This window comes from Natator depressus, chromosome 10, assembly GCF_965152275.1.
Source record: "Natator depressus isolate rNatDep1 chromosome 10, rNatDep2.hap1, whole genome shotgun sequence".
Taxonomy (NCBI): domain Eukaryota; kingdom Metazoa; phylum Chordata; order Testudines; family Cheloniidae; genus Natator; species Natator depressus.
The window spans coordinates 3,404,596-3,426,501 of record NC_134243.1 but is presented as its reverse complement, the minus strand read 5'-3'; the positions used below and the strand labels follow the sequence as shown (position 1 = coordinate 3,426,501).

The following is a 21,906-nucleotide window of genomic DNA, read 5'->3' as shown; positions in this document are numbered from 1 at the left end:
CAGTTCTAGCAAACCCAGACTTTGACAAGCCCTTTGTGGTGTTCACCGACGCCTCCGACACGGGACTGGGGGCGGTGTTAATGCAGGAGGATGAAAAGGGGGAGAGACACCCCATCGTGTACCTGAGCAAGAAGTTGCTACCCCGGGAGCAACACTACGCGGCCATCGAGAAGGAGTGCCTGGCCATGGTGTGGGCCCTCAAGAAACTAGAGCCCTATCTCTTCGGGCGACACTTCACCGTGTACACCGACCACTCTCCCCTGACCTGGCTGCACCAGATGAAAGGAGCCAACGCCAAGCTCCTGAGGTGGAGCCTGCTCCTGCAGGATTACGACATGGACGTGGTCCATGTGAAGGGAAGTGCCAACCTGATAGCGGATGCGCTGTCCCGGAGAGGGGGCCCCGAACTTCCCCAGGTCACTGGTCACAGTGACCCCGCTCAGTTCAGTCTCGAAGGGGGGAGAGTTGTGACGATGTGACACAGCAGGGAGGGGGGAGTGTTGACCTGGGAATGTGCCCTGGGGACGGGAGACCTGAGAGCCTGTCACCTGAGCCAGGAGGGGGAGGGGGAGGTGACACCTCTGCCCAGGAATGTGGACGGAGGCTGCAGCAGGGAACCTGCTCGGTGGGTTTAGTTTCAGTTTGGGGCTGGGTGGAGGAACACAGGGAACCCCAGGGCTGGGGTCTAAGCTCCCTGCTCCCCCAGAAGGACTTCACTGAGGGGTCCTGGGTGTACCCACAAGCTCTGTTTTGGACTGTGTTCCTGTTGTCCAATAAACCTTCTGTTTTACTGGCTGGCTGAGAGTCTCAGTGAAACCCAGGAAGAGGGGTGCAGGGCCTGGACTCCCCCACACTCCGTGACAGGGGGGCAGGGACTGTAGGGAACGGCCCGGCGCTGGGGGGGGCAGGGACCGTAGGGAACGGCCCAGCGCTAGCCAGGCGGTGGGGGGGCAGGGACCATATGGAACGGCCCGGCTCTGGCCAGGTGGCGGGGGGGCAGGGACCGTAGGGAATGGCCCGGCGCTGGCCAGGCGGCAGGGGGGCAGGGACCGTAGGGAACGGCCCGGTGCTAGCCAGATGGTTGGGTGGGGGGGCAGGGACCATAGGGAACGGCCCGGCCCTGGCCAGGCGGTGGGGGGGCAGGGACCGTAGGGAACAGCCCGGCGCTGGCCAGGCGGTGGGGGGGCAGGGACCGTAGGGAATGGCCCGGCGCTGGCCAGGCGGTGGGGGGGCAGGGACCGCAGGGAATGGGCCGGCGCTGGCCAGGTGGCAGGACTAGAGGGGCAGGCAGAAGGGGCAGCCCATGTCCATCTCTGCCCAGGCACGACTCTGAAAGCGACCAAGAACACATAAAGGGCCGAACTCGGTGACCGACGGCTCAGACGTGGGGGGCGAGTCTCCTGCCAGCCCACGGGCTTGGGTGGCAGCCCCATCCCCCCAACATGGGGGCGGGCTGCTCCCATCTCTGCAACCGCTGGGTGTGGCCGGAGGGCCGCTGCCTTCTGCCTCCCTGCCCAGCCCCTCGCTATGGGGGCAAGGGCTTCTCTAGTCCTTTCCCATCCCGGCTAGTCCTGCCTTCTCCGACCAGGCTCTTTCTACCCTCCTCGGCCTTGGTCCCGCCACCCGCGGCCCAACTGCAGCCTGAGCCCACCATTGCGGGTGTGCCAGCAGCTTGGTGCCAGCGAAGGGCTCCTGGCTTGGGGCACTAAGGGGCAGTAGGCTCCTCCCTTCCCGTGAGCAGAGGGGGGCCGAGGGGCAGGCTGCTGGAGGGAGGGGACTTGGGTCATGGGGGCCGTGAACCCAGCCCTGGCCTGGCCCGCCGCTGCCGGCACTGACCGCGCCCGGCTCTGCAAGCAACTCACGGTGATGACGTCCCCGGCTTTCACGTTCAAGCTGGTCAGGTCGTAGTTGTTGCAATAATCTTTAACGGCCCTGACCTGCAGCGCCGCCGAGGCATCTGCCGAGAGAGCAGGAGGGCAGCGTCGGAGAGAAAGCTCCACACAGTAACCTCCCTCCCCCGCCCCCAGCAAGAGCTCTGGGCTCCCTGGCGAGTAACAGGGGACAGGAGTCCCCTGTAGCTAGAGGAGCGACGAGAGAGCACCCACTGCTCCAGCAATGAGCCGCGCCAACCCGAACCTGCATGAGCGCTAGACCGGACTATCCTGTTCAGCCACCAGCAGGCGCCATGTGTAGCCGAACCTCAACCAGGCCCGGCAGAGCATTACAGGATCCTAGGATGAACACAGTGGGTGTCCAAGCGAGCTCTGTGCCCGGTCCACATCTGGTACAGAGCCCCTGCCAGGGAGCCCACAGCCCTTTGCAGAATCAGAACCGAGTCACCTGCCACTGACAGGCAGCCACCTCTGGGGAAAAACGTGGCAGCTGTTTAACAGCAATACTGCTGAAGGGCTGAGGACAGTGATAACGGACATGACTGTCCTGGAGCAGGAGTTAGGCCGGGGCACCAGGGCTAACAGCCCTGCGCATGCGCCCCAAGCAGCTCTTGAGTTGATACACTCGACCTTCAGAGGTGGGTCAGAGTCCAAGCCCCAAGCCCATCAGGTGGCCGGGAGCTCCCTGCGCGCGGCTCTGCCTGGGCTGGCCAGACACTGGGCCACAGATCCCCTTCCTGGTGCAGAGGAGCCGCGACTTCGCCTCTTGAGTGTTAAACGCCTCAGCCGGGGGGTGGGGGGCGGCATGAGGGGCCGCGGTGTGAGCCCAGAACTCACCTCCCACCCCAGGGCGGCAGAGCAGCTCAGAGCCGGCTGGGAGTCACCGCCCTGCCCTTGGCAACAGCAGGGCAGGCAGGGGCTCTGCTCCCGTCAGCACGGATGGCAGCCAGCGGAGCGCACTGCTCCCCCACCCTGGTGGGATGTGAGGGGACCCCGGGCACCCCCAGCACCCACCCCTGGAGGTAACCCCCCGTACCCCGCAGCATCTGCTTGATCTCCTTGCTGGCTTGGGTGGCGGTGAACTGGTGGACGATGTCCAGCGCCGTCTGGCTGTAGGTGTTCCGGATGTGGGCGTTGATCCCGCTCTGAAATATGGAGAGACCGATGCGGGGAGCTCCAGGCTGGCCACGGAGCTGCCCCCCCCCCACTGGCCACAGCAGCCACACCCAGCCTGCCGGCAGCTCAGGGGTGCCACAGCGAGACCAGCGACTCCCGCTGGGACAGACGCCCACACGCTCTCGGCCTCGTGAGCCATGCGTGGGCTCAGCAAACGCCCCCCCCCCCCCCCCCCCAGGCTAGCACCACCCAGCCAGCTGCATCGTGGGAGCTCAGTGGAGGGCTGGGATTGGGCGAGCACTGGCCAGCGCCCACTGCATGGGCAGCATGTGGTCTGCAGGAACCAGCGCGAAACCCACGGGGTGATTGGGGGCGGGCTGGTTATAGGGGACTGGGGGGGTCACAAAGCCAGTGTGAGTCAGACCCTCCCCTCCCCTGCAGTCCAGGGCGAGTCAACGCCCCACTCCTGGCTCTGCCCATGGGGGGAGGAGAGCCCAGGAGGGCCCCACTTCTGCAGGGACGCCCCCTGGATGCAACAGAGGCCAAGCGGGTTTGCACATTGGACTCTCTCTCTTGGCCCCCCTCCTTCCCATTCACTTCCTCCTCTCAGCGGCCCCCCGCTGCGGTGCATCGGGCAGCAGCAGAGCCCCCAAGTCCAGAGCGAGGGGCTCCTGCTGGCAGAGCCGGGGCAGGGGGCAGAGCCGCCGCGCTGGCTGGGTAACTGGGGCAGGGGGTGAGCAAACACGACAGCCAGCGGTGCCCCAGCCCTGGCACAGCCGAGCTGCCCTGGGGCCGAGCTGCCAGTCGCCGGCCTCCTTCTGCCGCCTTCCCCCGACAGAGCGCCCCCAGGAGGGTGGGCTCCAGGAATGACTCAGCCACACCACTAGGCATGGCCCAGCGCCCCAAGGACATCGGGGGCAGCTGGGCAGGGGGACGCTCATTTCACGGTCCCCTGGCAAGCCAGGCTGAGACCCTCCTGCACTGGAAGGGGCCCTCTAATGCCCTGATCCTGCCCTGGCAGAGCCGTCCATGGGGAACGGACCACGTCCTGTTCCGGCGCCAGCCCTGCTACCCCAAGACAGGAGAGCTCCCCTGCCCCGTTCAGCAGCTCCCCCCGCCCCCTCCCAACACATGCAGCATTACACAGGGGCCCTTACGTCCAGCAGGAGGCGCACCACGTCCGTCTTGCCGCACAGGGCTGCCTCATGCAGGGCTGTGCCCGCCTTGGTTTGCCGGTTGATGTCGATGCCAGCCTGCAGCAGGAGCCTGCCAAGACCGCGTCGAACAGGGGTTAGTGACGTGAGCCAGGGGAAGGGGGGAGAACAGGGGCAGGCGGGTGCAAGCTCCCCACATGCAGCTGCCCCGACATCCCTCACTCCTGACCGGCAGCCCCCCTGCCCCACAGCTCTGGTGCTGCCCCTCAATCCCGACCCACAGCCCCCTGCCAGCCCAGCCCTGGGTTCCCCCCTGCAACAGCTTTACCAGTGCCCCTCACTCCTTACCCACAGCCCCCTGCCAGCCCTGCCCTGCCCCCCAGCTCTGGTGCTGCCCCTCAATCCCGACCCACAGATCCAGGGCAGGGGCTGCTGTTTATGCCAGATTCTGTGGCAATTTCGTCCCGCACCCCAGCCCCTCTTGTGGGTGTTTTTCCCTTGAGTTGCCAAAGCAGGAGACTTGCTGCGCTCGTCCCACTGGTGCCCACGTTGGGCGGGACCCAGCTCGGAGGGACTCAGCCCCTGCCCCACCCGTGGGGCATGCAGTGGGGCACCTGCGCTCTGTTCCCCCCACTCCGCACCCCCATCAGCCAGCTGGGACATAACCAGCAGCCCCCCACCCGGCGCCCCCACCCACAGACACGCCTGGGATTGCGGATGGGCCCGGGAGACGAGCACGTGACTCCAGCCCTCCCCCTCCACACTGCAGGGCCCGGGGCAGCAAGGGACAGGGGCTGGGGGTGAACAGAGGCAGCTGCCTCCATCCCGGCCGCAATCGCAGCAGGTGGGAGCAAACCTGGCACTGCCAGGAGCTCCTGCCACAGGCGGGTGGCTGTGAGGTGCAAAGCCAAGGGGCTGGGGGGGTCCCGTCTCATCTGCACTGCCCGGCCCCGCATGCCTTAGCCACCTCGGCAGAGCAGCACCCACCGCCGGATCCCACCCGGGCACCACCCCCACAGGACTCTGCCACTTCAAAGACGCTGCCTGGCCCTCCCGCCTGGCCGTGAACTACCACGAAGGAGGGGCAGTGCTGAGCCACGGGGCCAGCCTGCAGCGGGCAGACAGTGCAGCAGTGGGCACAGCCCTGCGCCCAGTGGGAGCAGAGCGTGCCCAGAACATCACAGGATCAGGCCCACGATGCCAGTTCTCCCAGGTCGGGTCCCTTGTCACCTTCCTCGCAGGGCAGCACAACACACACACGCTTCCTGGGGCAGTCGACCATGCCAGCGCTGCCAGGGGCAGGCACCCGCCCCCAGCCCTCTGACCGGCCTGGCTCCCTGCACGTGCTCCGAGTCACCTCGGCTGCCAGACGCCGGGACTGGCCCACGTGATCCTCGCCCTGTTCTGGTCACTCCCTCTGAGGCCCCTGGCTCCGGCCTCTGTCAGAAGACAGAACACGGGGCTGGCTGGGCCATCGGTCTGACCCCGCGCAGCCGTTTGTACGTTCCGATGGCAGAAACCCAGGCGTGCTGCGCCCGGCCCCTCCTGTCGGGGAGCAGAGAGCCAGACTCCAACCTGGCTCGTGCAGCATGAGTCCTGGGGGCCGTGTTTTAAAGGGGGCGAAGAATGACTGGGGAGGATACCGGGAAGAGCCACAAAAGTGCTTCAAGGGCTGGAGAAAACAGCCGAGAGAGACAAACAGCTCAGCCTGTCCAGCTTGGGCAAACCAGACCGAGTGACTTATTACAGCGTCTAGGCCAGGCCCTTGGTGGGGAGACGCTAGGGGTGGTAAGGACCAGGACCCAGCAGAGACAGGCAGAAGAAGAGCCAGTGCCTGGAAGCTGAAACCAGACAAATTCCAGCTCAAAATAAGGCACGACTTGTCACCGGGGAGGGCAGAACGAGCTGCCCAGGGACCTGGTGGATTGTCCATCCCACGAGGGCTTCAAATCGAGCCTGGGAGATGCTTTAGTCAAACCCAAGCTCTTGGGCTCGGTGCCAGAGTAACTGGTGACATTCTCGGACCCGGGCGAGGTTCAGACGAGATGAGCAATGCTCCTTTCCAGCCTTCAACTCTATGCCAAAGCAGCTGGATTATTGAGTGAAACCACCCACAGGCCCAGCTCCAGCCCCAGTTCACTCCTCTCCTCCTCAACAAGAACCCCGCGGGATGCCCGGGTTGCCCAGAGGCTAGAATTCGGTGGCAGGACCTCCTCCCGGCTATGCCGTCAGCCCAGCGTGACTCTCTGAGCTCCAGGGAGAGTTTGCGAAGATGCCAGGGAGAGAAACCCATTGTTCTTCCCTTGGAGAACGCGCCTGGCTAGCCAGGAACCCCTGAGCTCCAGCCACCCTCGGGCTGCTGGCTTTAGCAGAGGACGCTAGAGAAACGTACACGGAATCCAGGCTCGATTTGCTGGAGACACAAGAACACCCAGCCCGGGAAACGGAGCAGCCTCGCTGCAGTGAGCGAGACACAGGAAGCAAAGGGCCAAGAGCTCTGCCATTGGAGCGATGGAAGGGGCTGGCGGGGTGGAAGGGAGTTATTTACCCCTTCCCGTAACACATGAACCAGGGGGCACTCCATGAAATTAACAGGCAGTGGGTTTAAAACCAACAGAAGGAAGTGCTTCTTCACACAACGCACCGTCAACCTGTGGAACTCCTTGCCAGGGGATGCTGTGAAGGCCAAAGTATAACTGGGTTGAAACAGTAATTAGACACGTTCATGGAGAATAGGTCCGTCAATGGCTATTAGCCAAGATAGTCAGGGACACAACCCCACACGCCAGGTGTTCCTAACCCTGCCAGAAGCTGGGAGTGGACAATAGGGGATGGATCAGTCGGTAATTGCCCTGTTCTGTTCATTCCCTCTGGGGCACCTGGCATTGGCCACTGTTGGAGACAGGACACTGGGCTAGATGGACCATTGGTCTGACCCAGTGTGGCCGTCTGTATGCAGTAGCCCAGGGGAGGAGAAGGTTCCTGGGACAGCGTTTACCAGACTTGCCCCGCTGAGCAGCTACTCGACGAGCAGCCCCGAGGGCGTACGCTCCTGTTTTGTAGCCCTCCGTGTGGGCCGGCCCCCTTTAGTGCAGCAGAACACAGGCCATATCTGGGGCCCCGAAACAAGGCCTGGGACAGCTCCACCCCAGAACAGGTAGATCCCGGGGGGGGCACTGACTTAACTCCACCAGCAGCCGGGGTGGGGGGCACGGCTTTTCAAAGTGCCGTGTCGCCACTGGGGGAGCCATTTCGTCGCCCGCCCCAGAAGAGCCAGGGCTGGAGCGAAGGCGGGACACAGCTGGCCTCCCGTAGGTCTCGGCCCACCCCCCGACTCACAGCAGGGGTCAGACCTGCCAAGGTACCGGGGCTGTGTCTCCCCTGTGCTGCCTAGGAGTGGGGTGCTGAAGTGCCTTTGCAAAGCCCGGGCACCAGGCTGCACCAAAGCCCTGACGGGATACGGTGCCGGAGGCTGCTGCTGGTGCCCCTGGGGAGGGGTGAGCACAGCCAGGGACTCAGGACATCTCCCTCATCCCATGGCCTGGTTGGACCAGCTCCCCCCCAGAACTGCACCCATGTGCCACAGACGCTGCCCTTTCCCCTCCAACCACCCCGGCTGGCAGCAGGCTGCACGCGGCCCCCAGGTGCGGGAGTCAGGGCTCCACCCAGTGACTGGCAAGGGGCACGGGTTTGCTAGAGCGGGTTATTTTCAATGAGCTGCCCAGGCTGTGGAGCTGGCGAGCACCAGTCCGTGATCTCTGTAGAGCAGGCAAAGGAAGAGGGTCAGGCCAGGCCTCGGAGTGAAAGAAACTCTCTCCGGAGGACGCCGCCAGCTGCTCACCCCCCCCGCCCCGCCACCCCAGCCTGGCAGCTGTGAGCTGCACTGCACCTCCGCAGGCAAATGCCGTCCGGAGATGCCTAGGAGGGTGGGGAGCTCGTCATTACCACCGATGAGGTCAAGAGTCGGATCCAGCACAACAGCTGCTGCCAGGCTCCGAGATTAGCCACCAGGCTCCGGCGCCTCCCGCTGAGACCTAAACCCTCATTAGAGGGCGTCAAGCCACAAGCAATTTGCTAAATGAATCCAGCAGCCAGGAGAGGCCTTGCCTTCATTCCGCTGCCCCAGGGGGGAAGACGGAGGGGGTCCTTCATCCCATTGCCAGCCCTTCACAGGCCCATGACCCCAGCCTAGCAGGTCTCTCCCCACACCAGGGCCATCTTGGGTCACATGGGGGCAGCCGGAGCGGGGTATTGCAGCCACTCACAGCTGTAGACGGTGGTGCAGCCCAGAGACACAACAGCTGCCAGCATGCGACACAGCCGGACCGCTCAGATCCAACCTGAGCTCCAGCAGGTGAACGGCAGAGCTGGGCACAGAGCCCAGGTGTCCTGGCTCCCAGGCCACGCAGAACATTGGCCCGATTCTCTCGGCTCCCACTAGGCTCTTGGTCCAGCCCCTGCACCCGTGTGTCTGACGTGCGCAACGGAAGCCAGCTCCCAGCTCTGCCCCTGGCTGGCTGGCGACCGTGGGAGAGGCCCCGGGGTGGTGGCAAATTCCTGGCAAACTGGACATCTTTGGGGGCAAAATCTCCACCTGTCAAATGTTTTCAGGTTTTAATTAAAAAAAAAAATGGCAACAAGGGTCAGGGTTTGGCAAGTGCACCCAGGTGTTTTCAGTTCCAGGTTTTTGATGAAAACCAGCAAGAATTCAGAAGAAAAATATTTTGCTTTCAGCAAAGGAGAAAATCCTGTCGGGAGCCTGACAGCATGCGCTGGACGGGGGTCCAGAGGCCCCCGCTGTTTGCCCAGGGACCCAGAAGTCCAGATTCAGAACCCAAGGGGCAGAGAGCAGAGGAAGGGGGAGGACAGTCCATCCCTAAGGCCTCGTCTACATGAAGGAATTGACCAGCAAAGCCATCCCCGAGTGACTCCCCAGCATAGACGTTCTTCTGGAACAGAATCACTTTTATTCTGGAAGAATTACTCTGCTTCCAAGAATTACTCCACTTCTCTTCCGGAATAGAGTGTCCACACAGTAGCTAGTCCGGAGTTGCTCTGCCCGTCACCTTCCCCGTGCAGATATTGCCTTTCTAGCATCTCAGTGCAAAACAACTGCATGAATGCTGAGCCACCTGGGGACACCCCGAGATACGGACCCCTGCTCAGTCCCCCCTCCTGGAGAGACCCCACAAGGGGAGGCACTGGGTGTCACTCTCTGGCACCCCGCCCAGGCCAGGGTAGAAACGGGCTCCAAAGAGAGCTCTGGCCAGCCCCTCTGGGCTAGCAGGATGCTGGGGTGGGGGGCAGGGAGGGGAAACCCCCACTCAGCGTGCAGGTGTGGTTAGAGGTTTCCCCACTTGCATGCACAGCCTGGCCTGGGGGAGGGGCCACGCAGCCCCTGCAGTGAGAGTAGCACTGGGGGAAGGGGGAACCCCCCAGGGCAGCCGCCTCCATGGGACTCACGGAGGATTTGCAAGTGGCAGATTATGGGGCTAAGAGGCTGTTCTCGGGCACCCTGTGACTGCAGGGGCTGGGTGGCTCTTAGAGGCAGGGACCTGGCTGGGGGCCTGGCCTTGCTCTAACAGGTGCTGGGGGCCTGGCCTTGCTCCAGGTGCCCACAGGCACGCGGCTCCTGCTCCGCTCCCTGCCACGGCGGCAAGAGCAGGGGCGGGCGGCGAGCCGTCTGACCTGGGCCGCTCTTCCTCCCACCATCACAGCCCTGGGCACGGGACCAAACGCCGCTCCCGCAGCCCAAGCATCTCCTCTGCCAGCGGGGTGGCAGCTGGTCCCCTAGGGGGACGTCCCTGGAACCCTTGGCATGGGGCCCACCCCATTCACAGCTGGCTCCCTTGGGGCTGGTTTGCCACGCGCCCTGCCCTGCGCCCCGGGAGCGCTCTGGCAGGCCAGTGACCCAGCAGCCTGTGCTCTGGGATTGCCGTGAGCTGGAAGCGCCTAGAGCCCAAGGCCGGCGCACGGCACCAGGACTTCGGGGGGTGCTGGGCATCAGGGACGCATCCCCCAGCCCCTCGTCACACTACCAGCCACCTCCACTACAATGCCGCAGCTTCTCCAGCAGGTGGCACTGCTTCAATGAGAAACCTGCACCCGGCCCCCAAGTGCCCAGCCCTGGGGCCTGGCGCTCTCCTCCCCCGAGACCCCCTCACCCTGAGCCCAGTGTCCCGGGCTGGTGTCCCTGGGGGGCAGCAGGGGAGCTCAGCCCCCCACCCTGGGCCCAGCGCCCGGGGTGGGGGGGAATGGGGAGTGGGGGGAACACGTGAACTCAGCCTCTCTCTGTACCAGGAGCGGGTGCCAGGCTGGATAGGAAATGGCTTTGTGGGGTGCAGCTCGGCGCATGGGGGAGGGGCTCCCAGCCCCCCATCTCCTGGGGTGTGCTTCGCACTGGGGAGTCAGACAGCAGTTAAGCCTCAGGCCAGGTTCGCCGCAGGGAATTAAAGGACCCACCAGGGATTCCCGCCAAACGCCACAGCTCGCTGCAAGGTGTAACCCCTTCCACCGCACCACTAAGCATTCTACCAACCCTCCTTGCCCCTCCCAGGGCACTGCCAGGGAGACAATCTTACACCCCCTTCCCCAAACCCCAGACGCTCTTCCTGCATCACCGAAAGGCAGCGAGCTCTGGGGTGGAACGCAGCAGCTGTTTAACGGTGCACGGCCATACTGCACAAGACGTGGGGACAGAAGGGAGGGATCCCGGTGCACACGGCGCGTAAGGAGGCCAAGCCAACCAAGCTGCTAGCACGGACCTTCACGGTGAGTTGCCAGGGAGCTCGATCCATGAGCCCTGAGGCCGGGACTGTGTGTTCTTGGGCTTTGGACTCTCACCCTGCTGCTGCCACTGAACCAGCTGGGTCTGGGCAGGGCCTGGGGCTAACCCCTCATCTGCAGAAACTGCCACGGGATCGCTCTGGGCCCTCCCTGCCGCTCCACCACCACTGGACCCATGTGGTACATCACTGCCAGCCCTGCCACCTGCATGGCCCCACCTCGCAGCCAGCGGCAGCCTCCCCAATCCTTCTTGCCTGGGGGGGCTGCAGACTCCGCCTGGCAGCCAGGATCCCCGGACTAGGACCCAGACAGGCAGCGCCCTCCCGCCAACCTGCCAGGGTGCTGGGAGCTGCAGCCCTGGGTTCAGACGCCCGCTCGTGGCAGCCCCCTGTGACCGACGGGGCAGGCCGTGCCCCAGCCATGACCAGAGCACTCAGCTCAGCAGGGGAGGACACGCAGCGACCCAGCCCCTGGTGCTAGGAGGGGCCTGGCCCTGGGGGCGCGGCTGCGTGTAAGAGCCCAGCTTGGTGGGTCCTCCGGTCATGAACCTTGTCCCCGGTCCCTGCAGCCAAGGCAAAGTGAGCATCGTCCACGCACGCAGCCCCCCAGAGCTCTCGCCGGCCACTGCCCGCCGGGATGGGCGACTCGTGCCCCATTTGCCTGCGCACACGTCAGGAGCCTGAATCCTGCCAGAGGAGGGGTGCATCCGAGGGGGCAGCGACAAGGCGCCTGGGTTCAGCGCAGAGCACGCCAGGGCAGGGAGCCCTGGGCACCACCTGAACGCCACCAGCCCCATCAGACCAGGGACGAGCCGGGGCCAGAGACTGGAGTCTCTAGCTGCCAAGGGGGCGTCTCTCTCCAGCAGCCCCTCCCCGCATCGTCCCCCACGGCGGCAGCAGGGGCCCTCCCCCGGGCGGGGCTGGCGCTCACCTGATGATGTCGATGTGCCCGTTCTTGGCTGCCAGGTGCAGGGGGCTGGTGCCGTTGGGGTCGGTGGTGTCTCCCGGCTTGGGCTCCAGCAGGGCTGTGCACATGTTACTGCTCAACAGCAGCTGGACCACCTGGGGCCCCGGAGGCGGAAGGGAGACGTTTCAGAGACGGCTCGGCTCCCCTGGAGATGCAGATCCCCGCCCGTGGGCGGGACGCGGCCCAGCGACATGGTGCAGAGAGCACGGGCTGGGCCACCCACCCCGGCACCAGATCCTTGGGGCGCGGAGACGCCTCGAACTGGATCCCCGGGGCAGGGCCCGGGCCGGACCGCAGGGCAGGGCGGCCGTTTACAGGTGGGCTACTGGCCACAGACAGGCTGGCGTCTTTCAGCGAGCCGGAGAACGTTCTGCACTGGCCGGGAGAGCCCGGGCAGGAAGGTTTGTAAAGCATCAAACTACCCCCCGTTTCTTCTGAGCCCCCGGGGCTGTTTGCCAGGCGGCCTGGCCCACCGCCCCCAACCGAATGCTGCCCCTGCCAGGGGAGCAGCCCTGCAGCCCGGAGCCAGCCTGCCCTGCGGCTCCCGGGACACACTGCGCTCCACCCTGCCTTTGGGAGCCACCATCAATAGGTCAACTCACCTCCCCCGGCCCCCTAGGGGCGTCCCAGCCCCCGGCTCCCTGTGCCCCCCGCCCCGGGCACTACGTGCCAGCTGCGGGAATGCAAGGGAGTATTTTCCCAGTCTCAGCCAACGTGGAGCAGGAGGGACACTGGATCCTGCCCTGCGTCTCCCCAGTGTGACTCCAGGGCAGTTGGGGAGTGAATCCAGATTTCCCCTGCTGGAAGTGAGAGCAGGATCCCGGGAGCGGAGTGGGATCCCGGGCAGGGGCAGGGCGAAGCTCCCCACGCACACGCAACCCCAGCCCTGCCCAGGAAGAGGGTTGCCAGGCCAGCTGAGCCCTGCAGCAGATTCCACTGGCGCTGCTGCCCACGTCGTCGAAAGGGGGCTCAGGCGTCTGGACGGACTTACCCCGACCCGGCCAAACTCACACGCCAAGTCCAGGGGCGTCTTCCCGCAATTGTCCATGATGCATGGATTGGACTGGTGCTGGAGCAGCATCTCCGACTGTGGGGCGGACAGAGAGGGCAGAGGTCAGCACCACGCCCCGCAGAGCTGGCACAGCACACAGAGCCTGGCCCGCCCCTCGGGGCAGGGGCATCAGGGCAGCTCCAGCCAGGGCAGGAACCAGTCCAGAGTATGTGGCACCGCCCCAGGCTGCCCGCTGGAGACTGCACTCTGCCGCTGGCTTGGCCGGTGCCCCCCAATCCCTGCCCGCAGCCCCCTGCTAGCCCAGTCCTGGGCCCCCCACAGCTCTGCCAGTGCCCCTCACTCCCAACCCACAGCCCCCTGCTAGCCCAGCCCTGGGCCCCCCACAACTCTGCCAGTGCCCCTCACTCCCAACCCACAGCCCCCTGCTAGCCCAGCCCTGGGCCTCCACACAGCTCTGCCAGTGCCCTCAATCCTGCCCCACAGCCCCCTGCTACCCCAGACTTCTTGGAATGCCAGTTACGCCAAACTGAAGGGTGATTCTGTGATAGGGAGAAATGTCCTGCCAGGACGAGAATGAGACCAACCAAGCTCACAGACGGGTGACCAGCTGTGATACATGTGGCCAGGCCTCCACCCCAGCTGCTATCCCAACTCACCCTTCAGTCCCCTGCCCTCTGGCAGGGGCACACCCCCTCTGCCCCTTGCCATGGAAGGACACACAGAGCGCCAGCCAGCCAGCGCCTACTGCCCACGTGAGCAGGAGCCTGGACAGGGCCCAGCAACGCAGCCGCCCGGCCCCCTGGCCAGCGCTCAGAATGCCCCAGGGCAGAAAGTTGGCTCAGGGACGGGCAGCTGAGCACATGGCCTTGGCCAGCCCCCGGGTGCAGGGTCCCTTCCCAAGATGCTCCCCATCCTCCCACACCCTCAGCTTCCCCCATGCTGCGGAGCTGCTGCCGGTTGACCCCGCTGTCAGCGCGCCCGGCCAGTGCCAGCCCACCCGGTCCCGACCCGGCGCACAGCTCCCACCTCGCGGAGGCAGTGGACCAGGCCCCCGGGGGTGGTCAGCGAGCCCAGCCCCCCTTACCACGTCATAGTGGCCGTGCTGCGCCGCCAGGTGCAGGGGGATCTGCCCCTCGTCCGACTGGACGTTCACGGACGACCCGGCTTTCAGCACCATTTTCATGGGCTCCTTCTTGCCTTGCCAGGCAGCGTAGTGCAGGGGCCGCATCCCTGCAGGGGCGGAAGGGGAATGGCTGGCTGAGCAAGAGGTGCCCCCCAGCCAGCAACCCGGCCGCAGCCCACACGGGAGGCCTGGCTGAGTGGGCGCCTCCCACCTCCAGCCCTGTCCAGGGTGGAGCCGACAGAGCGGCTGCCCCCAAAAGCATGGCGTGGCCCCGGGATCTGCGCTGCTCCCGTCCAACCCCGAGCGGGCCAGGGCCAGGGCCAGGAGTGGAAGTGACCCGCTGGGGGGTTGACACGGCAGGGAGAGGAGGGGGCCAAGCGCAGGAGGGGCAGCTGGCAGGGGCCCAGCGGGATCTCACCTCCCCCAGCTTCAGGAGCTGCTTGCCCATCGCAGCCCCCTTGCAGCGTGTCAATGCCCGCCCTGGTTCTGGCCTTGATCCCGTGAGGCCTCATGCAGTGAGGGGTGCATGTATGAACAGAGGCTGCATGGGGGCACGAGCCAGGTCAAATGCCTCCAGCCCCCACCCACTCCCTTACTCTCCGGGGGGCAGGGTAAGAGGGGCAGGATGGGGCGGCCGAAGAGACAGGTTCTGGGCAGTATCCCCCGTAGGGCTGGTGGGAGCCCGGGAACTGCTCCCAGCCAAGGCAGAGTCAGGCTTCCCGGCGTACTACCCGTGTGCTGGGGGTGAGGGCGCTGGCACTGGACAAGCCCTGAGCTCCCTACCAGCCCCAGCAGTGGGGTCCCTCCAGCAAGCTGGCTGCCCTGCTCTGTGGCTAGGGGTCTCTGGGGCATCAGGCTGGCAGCCTGGAGAGCCTACAGCCCCTGCTGGGAGCAGCCGGATGGGCACGGCCCGGGCACCACTGCTGTGACCCGGCCAGTTACGGAGCTCACTGGGGTCACCCTGAGCTCCCAGCCCCTGGCAGGGACCCCGGCACTTGCCTTTATTGTCCTTGATGTCCACAGCGGCCTGGGCCTCCAGCAGCAGTGAGATGAGCTCTGTGTTCCCATTGAGAGCGGCGTGGTGCAGGGCCGAGAACCTGGGGAGACAAGGCACAGGGTGAGGCCGTGACCCCCGCCCCGGGGTCCCAGCTAGGGCAGGAGGGGCCCAGCACCTCGGGCACAGGTTAGCGCATTAGCGCCAAGAGGATGTTTCTGAGGGTCTGGGGACCCCACCACCCTCGCAGTCAGCCCCTTCCCCACGGAGCGCAGGAGAACACCGCAGAGGGCGCAGCACGAACCACCCACAGCCCAGGCCTACAACAAGGGCTGGATACACAGAGAGGGAGATGTGGGGTTCGCTCTTTGGTGCGGAACTTGATTGAGATTTCCCCCTGGGTTACAGCAGCAGGGCCCCGCCTGGGGAGACCATCCACAGCACAGCTCAGCTGGAAGGCAGCGCTGGGTTTCTGGGGAGACCCTGGGGGGTCCAGGTTTCCCAGGGGCAGGCAGGTCCAGGCAGTGGGATCCCAGGCAGTCAGTGACCCAGGGAATCGCCGCCACCACAGGGCAGGGAATCTGCTTTTTCACTAAACTCTTCCCTCTTCCCCCCCACCCCCCGGGATCGGCACCCAAATCTCCAGCCAGGCCTGCAGTTGACCATATGTCTTGGACCAAGAGCCCAATGGGACTGAAAAGCAGTGCAGCCTAGTGCACAGAGCACCGGACTGGGATCTAGAGGGCCTGGGTTCTCTTCCAAGCACCAACCTACTGGGTGACCTTGGGCAAAGCCCTTCATTGCTCGGTGCTCAGTTTCCCTATCACCCTTTGCCTGTTTAGACCATCGGGGCAGGGGCTGTGTGTGCGTGCTGTGCCCAGCACAATGGAGGCTCCATCTTGCCTGGCCTCTAGCTGCTACTGAAATATAACCAATCAGCCAGGAGCTTTCCTGGGTCCCAGATCTTTTGCTCCAGCCACTGAGCCCTGCAGCCTCTCCAGCTACGAGACCGGGTGTGCTGGGTTGCGTGTGGGGCAGCCGGACGCTGAGCCGAGCAATCCAGGCTGCAAGGGAACACGGGCAAGGCCCTGCTGCTGTAACCCGGGGGAAATCTCAATCAAGATTTCCCCATCCAGGCTCATCGGGAGAAAGCAGGACAGGCGCTGACCTACTTGCTTCTGTAAACAACCCAGAATCCTCTGCGCCACCACAATGTTCTCCGGCTGCCTGCGTCCCACCGCGCACAGCCCCTTACCCGAGAAGAGGGGTCTGGGTAACCGGCTGCACCCCTGCCCCCTGCCCCGGGGTGCTGCTCGCTGGAGCGGGGAGTCGGGGGAACCATTATCCATCACCACCCGGAGGGCAATAACCCCTCCAGCTCGCTCTCTCCTTGCCACTGTCTATGGCACACAATTTTAACAGTGAGGTTAGCCACTGGAACAGTTCGGGGGGCGGCTCCATCTCTCAGTCAAGACGGGACGTCGGTCTCTCTCTACGGGATCTACTCGCTCAGAAGTTCTGAGTTCAAAGCAGGACTTGCTGGGGGAGATCTAGAGCCCTTCTGAACATACGGGCCCCCTCTGGCCTTCCCATCACTGAGTCTATTCTCCCTATCGTCCCCCCTGCAGAGCCACGGAGCAAGGAGCGCGGGCACCACGAACTGGGCTGTAACCAGCAACACGGGCGCCCCTATGGCAGGAATAGCGGGTCCCAACAGTGACCGTGCTCAGCTGCATGATTCCAGATACACCCCCCCAGAGATGGCAGCCGCTCCCACCCTGCTCCCTAGGAAACCTCCACCCTGGGGCCTTCGTTCTCCTGCAGCCCAGCCCCACTGCAGCAGGAAGCTACTCTCTGCTGGGAGCTGACGGGCTCATGCCATGCAGGGGAAAGCCGGGGACCCCCAGCAGGTGGGCAGGGCCCACGTTCCCATTCTCCTCGGGAGGTGTCTCTCCCTCCTCCCCCACCCCAGAGCATCCCACCTAATCCAGCCTGGCTGGCTTTTGAGTTAATTTTTAATGAAAATGCCTGTAACTTCTGCAGGGAGCGCGGGCGCTAATCCTGCCAGCTCGGGAGCGTCGCAGAGCAGAGCGGCTTTGAGCAAGGCGGGCCTCCCACAGGAAGGAGCAGGGCAGTGCTGCCCAATAGTGCTGGCAGACAAGAACTCAACTGCAGCCGGGCAGTACCGTCACCTCCATTTCACAGCTGGCAAAACCGACGTACGGGGGGTGTGATCTGCCTAGGGTCACACAGCCAGTGTGCAGGAGAGCTGGGAAAGAACCCAGGAGTCCCGACACCCAGCCCCGGCACTAACCACTGGAAAATGGTCCATTCTAGGAGAATCCCGCTCCTCTCCGCTGTGCATTACAGCAAAGGGGCGATCTCAAACCTCCAGGCCGAATCGCAAGCCAGACCCTGCCCCAGCCCGCAGAGTGACCCGCGCGCCGGCCCATTAGCAGGGAGCGCGGCAGGCGCTCGGACACAGCAGTGACAATGGTGCGACGAGCGAGCTGGACGTGACATTTCCCATTCACTCCCGCTGCCAGCCCAGCTGACCAGCCGCTGGGGAGAGCCCTGGGGACAGAGCTCTCCTTGGGTGCCTGCCTCTACGTATCCCTACAGCAGCTGCCCTGAATGCCCTGGGCTGCTTGCAGGAGAACTGCCCCGAGGGGCCTGGCCAAAGCTCCCTGCCCATTCACTGCAGCATAGGATGGCACTCAGATCTGCCTCCAACCCCAGCCAAGCCCAGGGTCTGGGCGTCCCTGGGGGATCCCATGGCACCGATGAGGGGCCCCTTCTGTCTGAATCCCTCTGGAGAGCCACCCAGCACCTGAGCTTCTGGCTCCTCTGACCAGACAGCCAGCAAGGCACAGCACAGGGCACAGAGAGAGGGAGTCAGCCACGACCCGTGACCACATGAACACCGGGGGGCGCTCTGGCTCCTCTGGGGGCTGGAACAGAGGGGCTCAGGGGTTCAATCCCCCGCTACTGGCGACCCACCGAGGGGCCTGTAGTACTAATAATCCAGAGGCCACGAGAGACCCAGATAGCAACCCCTGGCCGCGTCATTTACACGGGAGGCAGGCGCTGTGCTCCCCATGGCCAGCCCAGCATTGCCACAGCAGACTGCCCTGGGGGGCCAATCACTAGGAAGAGGCGAAGGGAATCAATAGGAACCAAAGCGAGCAACTCAATGGGAACCGCTGCCTGGAACCTACCCAGCTCCCTGATTTAGTTCTCCAGCGGTGCCTGCCCACGCCCCCCAGCACTGCAGCTGGGCCCAGGTCTGCCTCAGTGCCCTCCCCGCCCTGCCACCCCCCCAGCAGGCTGCAGCACCTCCCCACGCAGAGCCGGCTCCTTCGTCTGCACCGCTGGATGCTGCAGCCAGCCTGCTCCTTCCCCAGCAAGGCTCTCATCTCTCCTGCCTCTCTGCTGTCGGCTTCTGATCCAGAGCACGGCAGGGTGGGAAAACCCCGCTAGGTCATGCAGCCCCCAGGGAGCCAGCCCATGGCCGTTCGTGACAGCAGAGCCCACAGTCACAGGCGGGGGGGAGGGGGAAGTAAAGAAGCCGGGCGGCTTTTGCAGCTATTCATTTTCTGTTCAGCTCCAGCTCCCCAGCGTCTCTGTTGGCCCTGCCTGCTCCAGGCAAACCTGTGTGCGCAGCTCTGGAAGGGTTAGGAGTTACCTGGCAAAGGCATCCGTTCAGCTCCAAGGGATGAGAGAACCCCAATGTACCAGCTTCCGTGCTGCTGCTGTCAGGGCACACCGGCCTCCCTGAGCCACTTGCTGGCCATCTTTCAGGGCTGGGGCTGGCCCACCGGGCTGGGGGAGATGGCCGACAGCCATGGCCGTGAGCTCTGTGCTGTCTGCATGAAGCCCAGACTCATGCAGAAACCAACATTTGTCCCCAGGGAGCTCACTGCAGGAAGGCTTGGGGCATTTCCCTAGAGCACCGCGGGAGATCCCAGATCGACCCGGCCTGTAGAGGGCTTTGGAGGATGGGGTTGTCACGGAGTGTGGGGGAGTCCAGGCCCTGCACCCCTCTTCCTGGGATTCACTGAGACTCTCAGCCAGCCAGTAAAACAGAAGGTTTATTGGACAACAGGAACACAGTCCAAAACAGAGCTTGTGGGTACACCCAGGACCCCTCAGTGAAGTCCTTCTGGGGGAGCAGGGAGCTTAGACCCCAGCCCTGGGGTTCCCTGTGTTCCTCCACCCAGCCCCGAACTGACACTAAACCCACCCAGCAGGTTCCCTGCTGCAGCCTCCGTCCACATTCCTGGGCAGAGGTGTTACCTCCCCCTCCTGCTCCTGGCTCAGGTGACAGGCTCTCAGGTCTCCCATCCCCAGGGCACATTCCCAGGTCAACACTCCCCCCTCCCTGCTGCGTCACATCATCACAGGGGTGAGCGTGTCTCTCTGTGCCATGGGGCTATCTGGGGCTGTGTGCCTCTGATTTTGTTTCTAGGAAAAAAAAAAAAAGCTCTGAAAGGTGGTTTTGGAAAGGGCTGCCCACCCCCCAGGGCTCCAGCTCCCTGGCCCATGCTGCCACCCCAAGCCTGGAGAGCCACCTGGCGCCACCTCCCCACCCCATCCTCTGCCCCGACAGGGCACTGTGATCTCGGAGAGGTATATGGGGGATGAAACAGAGTCCAGGCTGCTATTGATGCTGCAGAGAGCAGGGGACCGGAAGATTCGGCTGCAAAGGAGAGAACAGGGCAACAGACAGCCCTGAGCACTGGCCTTTGAGCCTCTGGATTTCCATGCCCCTGCCCAGCAGCGCTGCCTAGGACCGTGTGTGCGCACGCTATGGCCTGTGATGCTGCCTGGCACTGTCTGCACTGCGGGATGCCCCCGAGGATCCAGCTCAGGAGCTGTCGGGGCTCAAACAGAGCCAGGCCAGATGCTGCTCATTGAGAGGAATCCGTGCCCTGTGGAGGCGTCTCGCAGTCCCCGCAGCCACTCAGACGCTGCTCCGAGCGGGAACAGCCAGGCCCAGAGCAACAGAAGCCATGCTTGCTCGACAGCGTAATGAGACCAAGCCAGGAGCGCGAGGGAGAGGGTCTCCTCCCCACGTCCAGAGCGCCTGCAAGCCAGCCGGGCGCAGTCATCCAGGGGCCCAGCCTGGCCCTTCCCCTGGCCTGAGCTCCGGGCTCTGCACTCCCCCTCTCCAGCTGGTTGCCGCTAACATCTGGGGTCAAGCATCCCCCCGCTAGCTGGGTCACTGAAGGCTGCGGGTGGAACACAGACCCCTGCCTACAAAATATCCCCGGTCCCTTTCCAATGGAGTTACTGGTGACTGTGCAGGTGGCCTAGGAAGCCTCAGACCGACTGCGAGGCCAGGCGGGTTTGCGCCATTATTTACAGGGAACCTACCTCGGAGGAAGCCCGGCCTAGAGGGGAGCGCGGGGGAGTGGAGACAGAACACCTGGGCTCTAGTCTGTTTTCAGACTAAGCTGTTGGGGATAGAGGCTGTGTCTTCCCAGGTGAGGGTAGCATCTAGCCCAGGCGGGGTTTCCACGGGGGGCAGCCCCAACTTCTGGAACTGCAGCTTGTTCTAGCCCAGGGCTTTGGAGCCAGCCAGAGGCCAGGGGCTGGTTTCAAGAGCAGTTTAGGCAGCGCTGGCTTCGAAGGGAGAGAACGTAATTGTAACCGGTGACTTCTCGACATCCTGTGCCCATTTTCCAGACCACGCAGGCCCGGTCTGAGGGAAACCCGGCAGAGCATTAAATCCAGCCCACAGGACTGGAGCCAAGCCTGGCTTTTCATTCCACCGGTGTCTGCAAAACTGATTTGGCACGAATCATGTGGCCATTCCACTGAGGCCCATTAGATACAAGGCCCCGCACCCTGCATTCCCCAGGGCAGGCAGTGCTCCCCTCTGCCGTCCACCGAAAACTCAGGGGACACAGTGCCAGCTAGAGGAGTCTGTCTGGGGGTAACATGGCAACTGGAGGTTTTGGAAACTAGTTTTCCCCCCCGGCTGCTCGAATGCAACAATTAGCAACCCCACTTCCCAGAGCAGCTCATGAAAGCAAAGCAGCTGGGCAGAGAGCGCCGAAGAGAGAACACTGCGGGTGCTCAGCGCGTGGGATGGGGACGCTGCAGAACCGGACGCAGTCTTTTCCCTCTCCCGAACCCTGAGACATCTCAGAGCTGGGCTGGCCAAAAGAAGAAGAGGCCCTCGTAAACAAGGGGGAAAAGGCAGGTGCCAACGGACCACAGACAGCAATTCATTTACAGGGCAGCCCAATGTCCTCATGGAGGGCTCTCAGACACCTGAGATGCTCTTCTTCTAGCACTATCCAAGTGGCAAGCGCCCCCATTCACACACTCAGCTGGTCACCGGGGCATGCAGGTTGCATCTACTTACCCATCAGTGTCTTGGAAGTTGACATTGACTCTCTTTGCCGAGCCGAGGAGCTCTGTGGGAGAGAGAAAGCAAACATTAAACAAGTGACAAACAGGGACGTTCATCCAAGCTCTGATAAATGGCACTTTGTCCCTTGCTTTGTAAATGCCGTTTTATGCTACCTTAAGGGCCCCTGCAGAACCACGGAATGGGGACAGCCCTGAAAGCAGCAGGGGAGACTCGATCCTGCCTTGGACCCCACTCTGGGATGGGACAGGAGCTCATTCACTTCGTGGCCCATTCAGAGAATCCCAGCAAAGGGCCCAGCTACGGCCAGCTGTGGGGGGGGGGGGGCAGAGGGAGCAGATGTGGGCACTTTGCCACCAGAAACTGGGCTGAGATGCCCAGTTCATCTGCCGTGCGCCACCAGCCTGGGCAGGACTCGAATCAGCACCTCACCAGAGAGAAGCGCCATAGCTCAGGCCTCTAAGCCAGCCAGACTTCTGTGGGC

The 21,906-nt window shown here is 64.0% G+C and overlaps 1 protein-coding gene across 1 annotated transcript in view; it reads right to left on the bottom strand.

Annotated features, from left to right (window-relative positions):
* The window catches only part of CASKIN1 (CASK interacting protein 1), a 169,478-nt gene that overhangs the window by 38,518 nt on the left and 109,054 nt on the right, over positions 1 to 21,906 (bottom strand). The window contains 8 exon segments of the mRNA XM_074965006.1: positions 1,863 to 1,957; positions 2,929 to 3,037; positions 4,166 to 4,274; positions 11,879 to 12,009; positions 12,906 to 13,001; positions 14,011 to 14,156; positions 15,049 to 15,146; positions 21,417 to 21,468. Coding sequence (XP_074821107.1) covers positions 1,863 to 1,957; positions 2,929 to 3,037; positions 4,166 to 4,274; positions 11,879 to 12,009; positions 12,906 to 13,001; positions 14,011 to 14,156; positions 15,049 to 15,146; positions 21,417 to 21,468 — 836 coding nt within the window.